The 15,394-nt window shown below is 43.2% G+C and overlaps 1 protein-coding gene across 1 annotated transcript in view; it reads right to left on the bottom strand.

The window, feature by feature from the left end:
• MMP24 (matrix metallopeptidase 24) overlaps nt 1–15,394 on the bottom strand; it is a 152,617-nt gene that overhangs the window by 28,659 nt on the left and 108,564 nt on the right. Inside the window, exons 2-4 of the mRNA XM_089680995.1 lie at nt 9,083–9,231; nt 4,485–4,601; nt 1,474–1,778 (exon numbers count right to left, since the gene is read on the bottom strand). Of these exons, the coding sequence (XP_089537121.1) occupies nt 1,474–1,778; nt 4,485–4,601; nt 9,083–9,231 (571 nt within the window). The remainder of the gene's footprint in view (nt 1–1,473; nt 1,779–4,484; nt 4,602–9,082; nt 9,232–15,394) is intronic.

Below are 15,394 nucleotides of genomic sequence, written 5' to 3'. Positions count from 1 at the left end.
ATTCCCCTCTGGAAATCTATGCACATTGCGAGGATTTTAACAAAAATTCCTACCTTTTGTTATTCTGAAGAAAGCGCTGCTTGTTTGTCTGTGTTTGTAGGATAAAACCGCGCATATCCCTAATCAACTAATATCACAAAGCTGCAAGTATTAAAGAGATATCCTCTCTTAATGAACTAAATTTGAATGGATACTGCGCTAGGTGAGCCTTTACACAACATATATAAGCAATATGAAGACCCTCACACCTCTGAAAAGCGATCACAATTGAAAAAATTAAATAAATAAAACTATGTGAGTACACTAGTCATGAGTGTGCATAGAAAACAGTGAAATATGGTCGAATTAACCTTGAAATATCATACATCATCCATATGCCCTATGAAAACCCTCATACAGGGGCGGACTGACCATTGGAAACTCGGGCACTGCCCGAGGGCCCAGGATCAGTAGGGGTCCCCATGAGATGCCCCTGGTACCTTTTTCATAGGCTTTTTTGGGTTTGGGCAAGGACACAGGGGCCCCATGATCCCCTATTACCCGGGGGCCCCATGAGTTGTCAGTCCTGTACTGCAAGGGTGACAGTATGTAAAAAAAAAACAAAAAAAATTAATAATAAAAAAAAATGTTTAAAAATTATAATTTTTAGTTATAAACTAATTTGGGTTATTTTTGTTTTACTAATAAGATAACAGAATAACTTTTGGCCAAGATTTATGATGAAATACTATTTATTTGCTAAATTTTATAAGAAAAAACACTTTTTTTCAAAATTTTTGGACTTTTTCATTTACATAGCAAAAAAAATAAAAAATCCCAGTAGTGAATAAATACCACCAAAATAAAGCTTTATCTGTCTCAAAAAATGCTAAAAAAATTCATATGGGTACAGTGTTGCATGACAGCGCAATTGTCATTCAAAGTGTGATAGCGCTGAAAGCTGAAAATTGGCCTGGGCAGGAAGAGGGTAAAAGTGTCCGGACTGGAAGGAGGGTGGAAAGTGTCCGGACTGGAAGGGGGTGAAAGTGTCCGGACTGGAAGGGGGTGAAAGTGTCCGGACTGGAAGGGGGGTGGAAAGTGTCCGGACTGGAAGGAGGGTGGAAAGTGTCCGGACTGGAAGGGGGTGAAAGTGTCCGGACTGGAAGGGGGTGAAAGTGTCCGGACTGGAAGGGGGGTAAAAGTGTCCGGACTGGAAGGGGGTGAAAGTGTCCGGACTGGAAGGGGGGTAAAAGTGTCCGGACTGGAAGGGGGTAAAAGTGTCCGGACTGGAAGGGGGGTAAAAGTGTCCAGACTGGAAGGGGGTAAAAGTGTCTGGACTGGAAGTGGTTAAATGGGATTCAGCTGCATATTCTTGATTTCCCAATTGTCACAAGTGATTCTAGGAATGGATGAGTCACCTGCAAATTCTGATGCTCTCTATGCCAGGTGTCAGAAAAGACTGCAGTAGGTTTGGGAGGATATTGAAAAGCTTACCGTCATGATTGGAGTTCCCGAGGGTCCAGGGTTCATCCGAATCGAAGTGAGTGTCTCCTCCAATTCCTGGTCCAGGGAAGTAGGCATGTGCTAAAAATCCTCCCTCCCCATCGAATGGAGAACTGTCTCCGTGAAAACCAGAAGCGAAAAAAATCATAATGTCTGCATCTTTCCGCTCGTTTTTAATTTCATGGTACGGAATTTCTTCAAATGTCAGTGGAGTCACCTTCTGCCACACATCAAAGGCCTGACGAATCGCTTTCCTAGTGTCCAGCTCCCCCACCTTGGGAGTGTAGTTGTGTATGCTGAAAAGTCAGGCAAAGTAATTAGAAAGTTATGGAGATCAAAGGAATTTTTTTTTTTTTTGTTGAAAAACCATCACACAATAAATGGGAAAATATCAAAAAGACGTATTTTGGCGAATACATGTGACTCTGACATTACCATATAAAAGCCCAAAGGCAAGATCATAATAACCTTCATAAATCAGCACATCTCTAAAAGTCAGGTACTTGAAAATGAAAATGAAATTGTATTGTGGCTGCTTATATGGCCTGTAAGAGATGAACGGGTCTGGACGAAAAAGAAAAAAAAAAAAAACACCAATCCCACGACAAGAAAAGAGAGACTCTACCAGGGGTGGACTGACCATTTGAGCACTTGGGCACTGCCCGAGGGCTCAGGGTCAGTAGGGGGCCCCATGAGATGCCCCTGGTACCACCTTTCATTGGCTTTTTCATAGGCTTTGTTGGGTGTGGGTGAGGACATAGGGGTCCCATGATCCCCTATTGCCCGGGGGCCCCATGAGTTGTCAGTCCGCCCCTGGACTCTACCATATTTCAATGTCTGGTGGATGCTGGGTCATAATATCCACATATCTCTCAGTAAATCCTTGGATGTGTAATGAGGAATACCTGATACAAAAGTTTGTTTTACTTAAAGGTCTTTTTGGAACGTTTAATGGTCATGAGTAGGGGTCTCCAAACTTTCTAAACAAAGGGCCAGTTTACTGTCCTTCAGACTTTAGGAGGGCTGAACTTTGGACACTGGGAGTAGAAAAGGTTCCAACGTCAGTGGGAAAAGAAAATGCCCCATCTTTGGTGTCACTGGGAGGTAGTGTGCCCCATCATTTTTGTCAATGGGCCAAATTGTTGGTGTCTTTTAGAGGAATTGTGCCCCGTCGTTAATGTCAGTGGGAGGAATTATACCTCATTGTTGGTGTCAGTGGGAGGAATAGTGCCCCATCATTGGTGTCAGTGGGAAGAATTATGCTTCATTGTTGGTGTCAGTGGGAGAAATAGTGCCCCATTATTGGTGTCAGTGGGCAGAATAGCGCCCTATCACTGGTGTCATTGGGCCCAATTGTTGCTGTTTTTGGGAGGAATTGTGCCCCATCGTCAGTGTCAGAAGGAGCTATTGTACCCCATCATTGGTGTCAGTGGAAGCAACTGTGTCCCGTTATTGGTCATTGGGCCCAATTGTTGGTGTTTTTGGGAAGAATTGTGCCACATCGTTAGTATCAGAGGGAGCTATTGTGCCCCATCGTTGGTGTCAGTGGGAGCATATGTGTCTCATTATTGGTGTCATTGGGCCATTTGTTGGTGTTTTTGGGAGGAATTGTGCCCCATCGTTGGTGTCATTAGGAGGAATTGTGCCCCATCATTTATATCAATGGAGGAGAATTATGCCCCATTGTTGTTATCAGTGGATGAAAGAGTGCCCAAGGGCTCGGATGAAGACAAGCAAAGGGTCACATCTGTCCATCTGGGGAGCAAAAAAAGGTCCCAAAGTCAGTGGAAAAAGACAATGTCCCATCTTTGGTGTCAGTGGGAGGAATTGCGCCCCATTACTGGTGTCACTGGGCCAAAATGTTGGTGTTTTTTGGAGGAATTGTGCCCCATCATTAGTGGGAAGAATAGTGACCCATCGTTGATGTCAGTGGGAGGAACTGCCCCGTTATAGGTGTCATTGGGCACAGTTGTTGGTGTCTGTGGGAGTAATTTTGCCCCATCATTGGTGTCATTGGGAGGAATTGTGCCTCTTCATTGGTGTCAGTGGGGGAGAATTATACCCCATCTTTGGATGAAAGAGTGCCCCAAGGGATGGATAAAAGCAAGCAAAAGGTCTCATCTGGCCCTTGGGCAGCAGTTTGGAGACCACTGCACAAGAGCATCAAATACATCCAATGGAAATTTTGAAGCCATAGGAAAACGGAAATTTTGAAGCCATAGGAAAATGGAAATTATCAGAAAGACTGAAAAATATTAATTGTGGAATAGTTTTACAAACTGAAATTCATTTTGTCGCACTGCAAATTGCAGCTTTGCCCTCTGTAGATTTTCACTGTGGAAATGTTTCCAAACTCTAGATGTTGGTCTCACCATTTTACTGAGAGGAGGAAAAGAAAAACCAATTTACTGAGCAGACTATAGGTAAACATTATGCTGTGAAGGTGGAGAACATTCATATGAATCATTTAAAGGTTATAAATATTAATTAATTTGTCAGACAAATTCACCCTCTTACCTGTAAATTAAGGCCTGAGAGAGGACAGAAACTGTCATCTACTGTATCCCAACAATCACCCAACTGTAGGAGGTACCGATGGAGCCCACAAGAAAACTAAACTGGAGCCTTTCCCCTTCAGTACCCCTGAGTGGCAGAAATGCATATTTCTCTTGTTTGATAACTGCATTAAGAAGTACAGTGTTACTTGAATTGTATTCCAGGATTTGATTGTCTTCTGCTGAGAGAACTTACAATACTTTTTGACTTTACATAAAGTCTCAGAAATCTTTCATTAAGGTCGCCATGTTATATAGTTTGAATACCATGTCATAGTTATATTATTTATCTTTGTAAAAGAACATGTTCCACACTTCTTTTTTTAACTGGAAAAATGCAAAAATGCCTATTTTTTTTCCCCACAATGTTTCCCATTTTTTTTCAGGCCTTATCATCTCTAGATGCAATCAAACAATATTAGCAAACTGACCAACATCAGCGCACACCTGTATGTTATGTGTTTCTGTCTCCACTTCTGTCCTGTTAGTGCATATCTTTTGTTCCTTCTTCTATGGCTTAAATGAGGAAGGTCAGGAACCCCACAGCGAGGCTTCTTCATCCACCTGCATGACCATTACAGAAGAAAGAGAATGTATCATGGTTATCATTGATCTGCAAATCAGAAAAAAAGCACTTCACAGTTATTTGACATGACCAAGCAATGCAGATCTACCATCAGAGTCATCATCAACAGAAGCTTGATTTAAGGGGGTGTCCATGATCCTGAGATAAGAGGCAAAAAGGCACATTTGTGCCTTGTTTATGACAAGCGATGGTTGGGATACTCATACAACCCAATAATCAGATGTTCTTCATGTCTTTAGGGGTCATGAGTGCTTGCAAATCATCTTTAAAATGGCACCGCACTACCGTCCAGCCAACCTTATGTAAACTTGAAAATGGCCTCAGGCCATGAGTCTCCACCAAAGCAACGCCACCTGACATGTTTCACTCTGCCCACTGGAGCTTTAGCATAGGGCTTTGCCAGAGACTTATGGACTGAGGCTGTTTTTAACTCTACACTAGGTTGGCTGAACGGGAGTGTGGAGCTTCTTTGATTTTATACATGCATTGCTTCGAATGAGCACCTTTGGCAGTTTGCACCTTTTTCCCCGGTGACTGCAGGAGTTTGGCTTTCCCAGCTTGAACTGCTTTCATAATCTAGCACTAAGAGAAAACATCAGTCAGGAGTCTCCTTTTTGCCAGAGATATACTTTGTTAGGTCTCCTTTAAAATGGTGTTGGGGCGTGGTTTGACAGTAGGCAGCATGAATAGCTCTCCCTGCCAAGACTCTGGACATATATCCTCATATCATCCTCCTGTGTGACACTGAGTGATCTTCATACCCTCTGATAGCTCTCGGTTTCCACTAACTGTTGACGCCACTCCAGTCCCGACAGCTCATGTCTTGGTGGGGCAAGGACACTATGACCACAGTGGACCCAGCTTTCCAAGATGGTGGCCTCTCACCACGCTCTGCTAGAAAGGTGACACAAACGTTCTTTGCCAAGGCATCAGCCTAGGACTCCCCTTGTAAGTCCGCTCCGGGCTCTGCCAATACTCCACATGCGGCTGCGTGAGAGGACTCACCTGCTGAGGATTGGTGCCAGGATCCAGCGGAAACTTCTCCCTGGGACAAAGTGAGTGCACAGGCCATTAGAGAGCCCAGCTCCCTGCAGGTGGATCAAGTGCCAGATGATCCCGAAAGCATGCCTAGAGATATCCTGAAAGCCGTTACCTCCTGTATTACAGTTATATTGGATCTTATATCTGAAATTAACTGGGTAAAGATTGAACTGACTTTGGTCAGGCAAAATATGCTGAACAGCCTTGGATTGCAGGGTGAGCACGTTGGAGGATGACTGGGAGCCAATACAGAGGGATGTTCGGTATGTGCACACCCTGGTTTCTGGCCACACAGCCCGACTAGAAGACATGGAGAACAGGGTGAGAAGAAATAAAGTACTAGTGGTGGGCATCCCTGAACAAGCTGAGTGCAAAAACCTTGTTGCCTTTATTGAATATTGGCTGGTCAAACTCTTTGGCAGGGACTCTTTCTTTCTGATGTTTGTTGTGGAACAGGCTCACAGGGTCCCGGCTAGACCCCCTCAACCCAGTGAACCTCCTAGACCGTTCCTCTTCAGACTATTGAACTTTAAGGTTTGGGATGTCACCCTGGCTAAAGCCAGAACCATGGTGGAAGTTCTCATTGTGGACAAAACCAAAATCTCAATGTACCCATATTTCAGAACTCAACCCGGACAGCCAAGTTCACGGAAGTTAAGAAACGCCTCCGACGCCTTAACACCAACTACGCTATGCTAAAGTGCACTTGTCATTTGGTGCTGAAAACATTTCCCAGAAAACATCCAACAGTAGAAGGAAGACACATAATGCTGTTTGTGGCCCTGCAATGACATCTCTTTGTCAATATAAGTGAATAAATTCTAGTCCAGAAACCTGTAAGTTCGGTTGAGAGTAGAGGCATGTCATGAGCATTCTGGCAGAAGGGAGACATTACCAAGCCATGGCCATGGAGGGCAAGCATCTGGTAGCTAACAAGCCCTGCACCACGGAAACAAGTTTTACATCTCGCTCTGCATATGCTGTTCCATATACACTAAGGGGGTGATTTAATAAATGCAAACAGACTGTGTACTTAGTAAATGCTGTTGCACTCTGCAAGGGCATTTGCTCCAAAGCTTAGTAAATGAGGTGAAACTCCATTTTGCAAAGAATACCCAATCACGTTCAAGGAAAATTAAAAAAAAATAATTTTTGCTTGCACATGATTGGATGATGGAAGTCAGCAAAGCTTCCCAAAATGTATTAAGCTACTGAGCAACTGCTCTTGCAAAGTGGACAGTCTAATTGCCTTTAGTAAGTGAATCCTTATATAAGCAAAAGTTGGCAGACACTTGGCCATCACACCTAGTGTTTATGAGTTTGTTAGATGTCTCAATCCCAAACCATGGGCATTATTATGGAGTTGATGGAGTTGTTGGTTCAAACAGTAAAGTAACTTTTCTTATTTATTTATTTCAGGTACTTATATAGCGCCGTCAATTTACGCAGCGCTTTACATATATTTAGTGGGACCTTTGTTGTGGACTGTGTTGTGGAACTTTGTTATGGACCTGTGTTGTGGACCTGTGTTGTGGACCTTTGTCAATTTATGCAGTGCTTTACATATATTTAGGGCAAAGTAAAAGGGTCTCCTAAAGTGTATCTAAAGCCAGTTTTAGGGTGAATAAAATTAGAACCCCTGCAAGATTTTAACTACTGCCTGTGTCTCCACTGAGGAGACTCTCCGTCTCTATTTGTTCTGTTGACCAATGTCACAGAGACTAAAAGTAATGGGAAATCCATTGTTTTGAATTGGGTCTCCAGAACAAGCATATGAGGAGTAACCTTCCAATGAGGACACTTGTTCTGGTGACAATAGTCTCAGAGGGGATTTTCCTCATCCTGGATTTTTACTCCCTTTCTGTTGTGTCTACAAGACAGGACGTGAATTAGAATCTCAACAGTAGGACACAGATGGCCAAAAATAAACTGAAATGGGTTTAACCATTCCCTAGTCCAATCTTTTACCTATACAAAATGGAAAAAAAATGTTTCAGCTTTAGATAAAGCAGTATTTCCTTCTCCAAAACAGCATCTTTTCCATTCTTCTCCAACATTTCAACCAGTTGCTAATACTGAAGTGAAATACTGAAAACTAGGGCAAGCTTGTGACACCCTTCTCCTTTAGCCTTTGTCCAAAGTACGGGGACTGTCCATCACACCTACATTATGGGTTGGTCCTGCCAAGACTTCACCTCTAAATATGCAGGGACTACCCACTCACTGCCCTGGTCCCACAATTAATGCTTTTGTGGGTTCCTGTGCATGTTCACGTACTCAAGGTTGATGGAACGATCACAGGACATGGCCCTGGACACATTGGTGGGACAGGTGACCAAAATGCAGGACCATCCTGGAAAATCCAGGACAATCGGTATCTAAGGAAAAAGGTCACCTTAATTCAGCTTTGCATTAGTGTCCAATACATGTTTCTGCTGCTTTCAAATCTTATGTCAATGCACCAAAAAAAACAGGTCAACCTCTGTTGTGGACCTGTGTTGTGGAACTTTGTTGTGGACCTGTGTTGTGGACTGTGTTGTGGAACTTTGTTGTGGACCTTTGTTGTGGACCTGTGCTGTGGACCTGTGTTGTGGACCTGTGTTGTGGACTGTGTTGTGGAACTTTGTTGTGGACCTGTGTTGTGGACCTGTGTTGTGGACCTTTGTTGTGGACCTGTGTTGTGGACCTTTGTTGTGGACCTGTGTTGTGGACCTTTGTTGTGGACCTGTGTTGTGGACCCGTGTTGTGGACCCGTGTTGTGGACCCGTGTTGTGGACCTTTGTTGTGGACCTGTGTTGTGGACCTTTGTTGTGGACCTGTGTTGTGGACCTTTGTTGTGGACCTGTGTTGTGGACCTTTGTTGTGGACCTGTGTTGTGGAAATGTGTTGTGGACCTGTGTTGTGGACCTTTGTTGTGGACCTGTGTTGTGGACCTTTGTTGTGGACCTGTGTTGTGGACCTGTGTTGTGGACCTGTGTTGTGGACCTTTGTTGTGGACCTGTGTTGTGGACCTTTGTTGTGGACCTGTGTTGTGGACCTGTGTTGTGGACCTGTGTTGTGGACCTTTGTTGTGGACCTTTGTTGTGGACCTGTGTTGTGGACCTTTGTTGTGGACCTTTGTTGTGGACCTGTGTTGTTGACTTTTGTTGTGGACCTTTGTTGTGGACCTGTGTTGTGGACCTTTGTTGTGGACCTGTGTTGTGGACCTTTGTTGTGGACCTTTGTTGTGGACCTATGTTGTGGACCTTTGTTGTGGACCTGTGTTGTGGACCTGTGTTGTGGACCTTTGTTGTGAACCTGTGTTGTGGACCTTTGTTGTGGACCTGTGTTGTGGACCTCTGTTGAAACGTTGATGCCTGAACAACCATAGTTATGTCAAATATACAGCTACACAAACCCTTGCTAGAGAAGTACTTACTCAATTGTGGTTTGGTCCAGGACACCCGTCACCGGGATCCGGTAAAACTGCTGCATCGTTGCAATTGCTGACTGCATAGCTGTTCCTGAATGTAAAGCTGAAACTCGGATGTCGTAGGGGAGCAAATAGCCATATGTCTTCAACCACCTCTGCAGAGAAAACAGAAAGACGTCCTTGAGGCAAAACTTTCCTAAAATCCCATCATCAAAGCAGACCTGCCCGAAATTCACACTTAACCAGGGGCGGACTGACCATTTGAGCACTTGGGCACTGCCCGAGGGCCCGAGGTCAGTAGGGGGCCCCATGAGATACCTTTCATTGACTTTTTCATAGGCTATTTAAGGTGTGGGCAGTCTCTGACCATCTCTTGTATCATGTCCGCAGTTTCAGACAATCTCATGTACCATGTCTGCAGTCTTTGACTATCTCCTATATCATGTCTGCAGTCTCTGCCCATCTTATATACCATGTCTGCAGTCTCTGACCATCTCTTGTATCATGTTTGCAGTCTCTGACCATCTCTTGTATGATGTTTGCAGTCTCTGACCATCTCTTGTATCATGTTTGCAGTCTCTGACCATCTCTTGTATCATGTCTGCAGTCTCTGACCATCTCTTGTATCATGTTTGCAGTCTCTGACCATCTCTTGTATCATGTTTGCAGTCTCTGACCGTCTCATATACTGTGTCCACAGCCTCTGATCATCTCTTGTATCATGTCTGCAGTCTCTGACCATATTTTGTATCATGTCTGCAGTCTCTGACCATCTTAGATACCATGTCTGCAGTCTCTGACCATCTCTTGTATCATGTTTGCAGTATTTGACCATCTCTTGTATCATGTCTGCAGTCTCTGACCATCTCTTGTATCATGTCTGCAGTCTCTGACCATCTTAGATACCATGTCTGCAGTCTCTGACCATCTCTTGTATCATGTTTGCAGTATCTGACCACCTCTTGTATCATGTCTGCAGTCTGTGACCATCTCTTGTATCATGTTTGCAGTCTCTGACCATCTTTTGTATCACATTTGCAGTCTCTGACCATCTCATGTACCATGTCATCAGTCTTTGACTATCTCCTATATAATTTCTGTAGTCTGTGACCATCTCTTGTATCATGTCTGCAGTTTCTGACAATCTCATATACCAAATCCGCAGTCACTGACCATCTCCTGTATCATGTCTGCAGGCTCTGACCATCTCATGTATTATGTCTGCTGGCTCTGACCATCTCATGTATCATGTCTGCAGGCTCTGACCATCTCATGTATCATGCCTGCAGGCTCTGACCATCTCTTGTCTTGGACTCTATCTTGTTGTATATCTGCTGTCTTTGATACTGAATATTCGCTGAATTTTATGTACGGCCCTTCGGTGCTGTTGGGGAATTTTGTTGAGGCTGCATATGTACCCTTAATATTACATTAACATTTTGGAGCTTGTTTGAGATTTTAGTAATTGGGTTTAGGTAGACGTTAAAGAGGTTTTAAACCCAAAACCAAAAATGTAATACATTGCAACTTACCAAGCATTAAATATGGTAACTGCATTCGTTTTCTTTTTCTAGGCTTTTCCCCCTCTTTTTTCACCTAGAGATCTGGCCAGTAACACACCTCCTGTATTAGAGTGCCCCCACTCTGGATGAAGGAGCCCGGGGGGCACCTTTAGAGAACAGAATTATCAGACTGGGGGGAGTGTTAGATGTGCTAGCAGATTTAATTACACTAACAAACTGAATCCAAACTCCAGCTCACACTTTATAATCAGTTACGGAAAACATTTTTTTTTCCTTTTGGGATAAAGGTTTTATAAATAAATAAAATCCGGTCATTGTAAGCACCCGTGCCAGTGTTAAATGGTTTGTCTCATCCCTGTAAACTGATACATCTGCAGGAGAGCTTACATAGATACATAGTTAGTCTGGCTGAAAAAAGACAAAAGTCCATCCAGTTCAACCATTAAAATAAAAGTTATAATCCTACACCCACAGTTGATCCAGAGGAAGGCAAAAAACCCAGCAAAGCATGATCCAATTTGCTCCTGCAGGGGAAAAATCAGTGTCCAGCAAAGCACTGATTAAAGCATGTAGGAGGAGATTTCACTCACCCCTGATTGTTCTATGAGGCTGCATTACCCCTGACCCAATGTCTGTGCTTATCACATGCACTCTCCCAAGCAAAAAAAAAAAAAACTCTTTAGCAGTACACACCAAACTGAGCATGTGCAGAGTGCCCCCGAGGCTACATAGTTGCATAGTTAGTCTGGCTGAAAAAAGACAAAAATCCATCCAGTTCAACTATAAAAAAAAAGTTATAATCCTACACCCACAGTTGATCCAGAGGAAGGCAAAAAACCCAGCAAAGCACGATCCAATTTGTTCCTGCAGGGGAAAAATCAGTGTCCAGGAAAGCACTGGTTAAAGCATGTAGTAGGAGATTTAATTCTCTCCTGATTGTCCTATGAGGCTGCATTACCCCTGACCCTATGTCTGGACATTGCTGATTGGTCCTGTGCTCATCACATGCACCCTCCCAAGCAAAATCTCATTAGCAGTACACACCAAACTGAGCATGTGCCCCCGAGGCTACATAGTTGCATAGTTAGTCTGGCTGAAAAAAGACAAAAGTCCATCCAGTTTAACTATAAAAAAAAAGTTATAATCCTACACCCACAGTTGATCCAGAGGAAGGCAAAAAAACAGGAAAGCATGATCCAGCTTGCTCCTGCAGGGGAAAATATTCCTTCCTGATCCTCCGAGAGGCAATCGGATATTCCCTGGATCAACTTTACCTATAAATGTTATATCCAGTTATATTCTGTGTATCCAAGAAAGTTAGTTCAACCATAAAAAAAATTATAATCCTACACCCACAGTTGATCCAGAGGAAGGCAAAAAAAACAGCAAAGCATGATCCAAAAAAAACAGACTTGCTAGCTGGATCATCAGATGAAAATAGAAGAAAGGAAGACTAAAAATGAAAACTAATGCAGTCATCACATTAGTATGCTGCTATATGATAAATGTTTGCTTTTGGGGTTAATACCGCTTTAACGACCTGTAAAGCACCTTGAACTGACCCGGGTGAAGACGTCCTACCCATGTTTTCCCTTCTCCTTCCCGCTGGGCTGCAGAAAGCCTGGTAATTTTTCTCATTCAGTCATATAGCCCTGTGTCAGCGAAATGGATTTGCATATTCATGGAAGACGCAGAGTCTAGCCCTCCCACCCAGAGGCTTTTCACGTAAAGAGACGGCAGAGGTGAAAAGTTCAATGCAATGGCTGTTTCCATTACTCTTCTTACAAATAATTACAGTATACTTCAGCCTGCTGTGCCTTCGGATAGCTGCAGAACGGTGTGATAGTATGGTAGGGATACAGAATCCTCGAAGAAAAGCTTCTGCCAGACCAATAGGAACCATTGCATCTTATGCAGGCCATAGACGGGTCGAAAACCGGACGTTTTTTATAAAAAAAAAAACAAAAACTCGGTCATTCGATCGGCCGATGTTACCACCAACGGTAAAAAATCGGCTGATTTTCATCCCGTCTACGGCCGGCATTTAATTCCTTCTGTCCCTTGCAGAGAGCTCCGCTATTATATTTGACATGAAAAAGTATTGCAGTTGCAACAATGTATCTATTTGTATCCATTTCAGATACAGATGGTTTTATTCGGATACAAATAGATACATTGTTGCAACCGCAAGACTTTTTCATGTCAAATATAATAGAGGACTGGAATTCTTCTTTTTCTTCTGCTTCTTTTTCTCCTTCTTCTTCTTTTTCTCATTCCTCTTCTTTTCTTCTTCTTCTTTTTCTTCTTATTCTTCTTTTTCTTCTAATTTTTCTTATTCCTCTTTTCTCCTTCTTTTTCTTATTCTTCTTTTCTTCTTCTTTTTCTTCTTTTCTTCTTCTTTTTCTTATTCTTCTTTTTCTTCTTTTCTACTTTTTCTTAGTCTTCTTTTTCTTCTTATTTTTCTTATCCTTCTTTTTCTTCTTCTTCTTTTTCTTCTTCTTCTTTTTCTTCTTCTTGCAGGTCACGGCTCATGTGCAGATTTTTTATCGATAAAACGATCGGCCGATTTGCCCATCATTGCTGGGAAAATCGTCCGATCGTCAAAATCGGCCGCAAATTTTCCAACTTGATCGATAAAAAAAAAAGCGCCAAAACCCAGAAAAACGGCCAACCAATTAACCCACTAACGGTGTGAAAATCGGCCGATTTCTTTTGTCGGTCAAAAAATCAGCCGATTTACAACCTGTCTATGGCCTGCATTAGTGCTGCTGATCTCCTACAGCCTCTTTGCAGCTACTTACTGTCCGTATGTTCTCCAGCCTTGGCTGCAAGGGATTTCTAAGGATGGGTTTTCTGAAGGTGACAACACAACGCAACCGTATACTATGCCTGCTTAGTGCGTTGTCACCCAGTCTCCATCAGGATACCAAATGATAGGGTGACAACACAAGACGCACAACTGGGAACCAAGAACGGAATGTTGTCAAACTGAAAGAACCAACAACAGAGGGAGCACCAGCCTAGGGCATGATCCCAGTAACCGTTTATTTAAAAGTATAAATAAATCTATTCACAAACCAAATATAGACAAGGCACATCAAAGTCTCGCTATCGTTCAATCCACTCCAAACGCTCCTGAACCTGGATTCAACTGGCTTACGTGTTTCGAGGGAGGTCCCCTCTTCTTCTTTTCCAAACCTCCGAAGAAGTGAGGGACCTCCCTCGAAACACGTAAGCCAGGAGAAGGATCTGGGGGAATCAATGGTGGAGAAGGATCTGGGGGAATCAATGGTGGAGAAGGATCTGGGAGTTCTGGTAGATCACAAGCTTAATATTGTCATGAAGAGGCTCAAATGTTATCACGCCTGCCAATGAGTGCACCATCTGGCAGGAGATCAAAACTTATCTGCTCACTTCTCAACTTGAGAACCAAGAGAAGAGGCTCAAATGTTATCACGCCTGCCATGTGGCAATTGTGCCAGAACTATTAGGGCACCATCCGGCAGGAGAACAAAACATCTCTGCTCACTTCTCAACTTGAGAAACAAAAAGAGAGGCTTAAATGGTCTCATACCTCTGGCTCTGCCAAGTGGCATTGGTGCTGGAACTAAGAAGATACCATCAGGCAGGAGATACAAACATCTCTACTCACTCCTGAACTTGAGAAACAAAAAGAGAGGATCAAATGGTCTCCTAACTCTGGCTCTGCCAAGTGGCATTGGTGCCAGGACTATGAGGGCACCATCAGGCCGGAGTTCAAATCTATTTCTGCTCACTGCTCAATTTGAGAAACAACAGGAGAAAATTCACTGTTCCCATGGCTCTGGCTCTTCCAAGCAGCATTGGTGCCAGAACTATGAGGGCACCATCAGCCAGGAGGTCAATCCACCTCAAGCAACCCCAAGCAATATCTGGAAGAACCATAGAACCTTGGTTGAGAAGGGCAGCCTTAAACAATTAATCCAGCTTGTAGTAGAACAATTTTGCTCTACCTTCTGAGAATACAGAGTTAAAAAAATGGAAAAGAAAAATCCTGTAATGGCCGGAACTACTCAGTGTGCCGCTGTTTCTAAATTAATAGTAACTACCTGTGAAGTATCTAACAGGCTAAAAATATCTTCCAGTTGCTACACAATTCCCGCAGGAGAGAAATAGGCAGAAAGCGAGCGTGTTCAGCTGTGTAGTGGGATCAGAACGATATCCAACCGCTTTTTCCCATCGCTGTGTGACAGAACTTCATGTTATATTTTATGTTTTTTTTTGTTTTATTCTTACTGCTTTGGCAAGGTGTTGTGATATATTCTATAACCCTCCAAATGATTATTTATTCTACCTACTAGATACCTAGTAAAGCTTCACACAGCAGCTGAAAACTGAAACCAGGCTACCTACGGTAGTGCCTGCTATGGGTGGGAGAAGGAACTTATGTCTGAGAGAGATCAGGGTGGGCATTATAGACAGAGGCAGAGTAAAATCCAAAATCTAACCATCAGATCAATATTTATTGATTGAATGAAGTAGGAAGAGTTTTGAGTAGTGCCATAGTGTGGACTCATCCTTTGGCTTTGGGTGAGAAGAGCTGGGAACCCATGAACTGAACTCCCACCAATCATCATTGAGAAGTATGAGAAGGCGGTAAAAGTGTCACCTGAATAGGATATATCACTTTTTGACGTGACACCTTAACTGGTTGCTTCTAAATATATTATTGTAGCATGGAAGCAGCTGTACTTGCCTATTACGTAAGGAGCCTCAGTTTCCTTCCTGGTATTATTGCATATTGACTTTGTGGGCC

This window comes from Staurois parvus, unplaced genomic scaffold (genome assembly GCF_062004578.1).
Source record: "Staurois parvus isolate SC_StPar_1 unplaced genomic scaffold, SC_StPar_1.0 ptg000255l, whole genome shotgun sequence".
Classification (NCBI taxonomy): domain Eukaryota; kingdom Metazoa; phylum Chordata; class Amphibia; order Anura; family Ranidae; genus Staurois; species Staurois parvus.
Note: the sequence above shows the minus strand (reverse complement) of the source record. Positions and strands in the feature narration are given on the sequence as shown.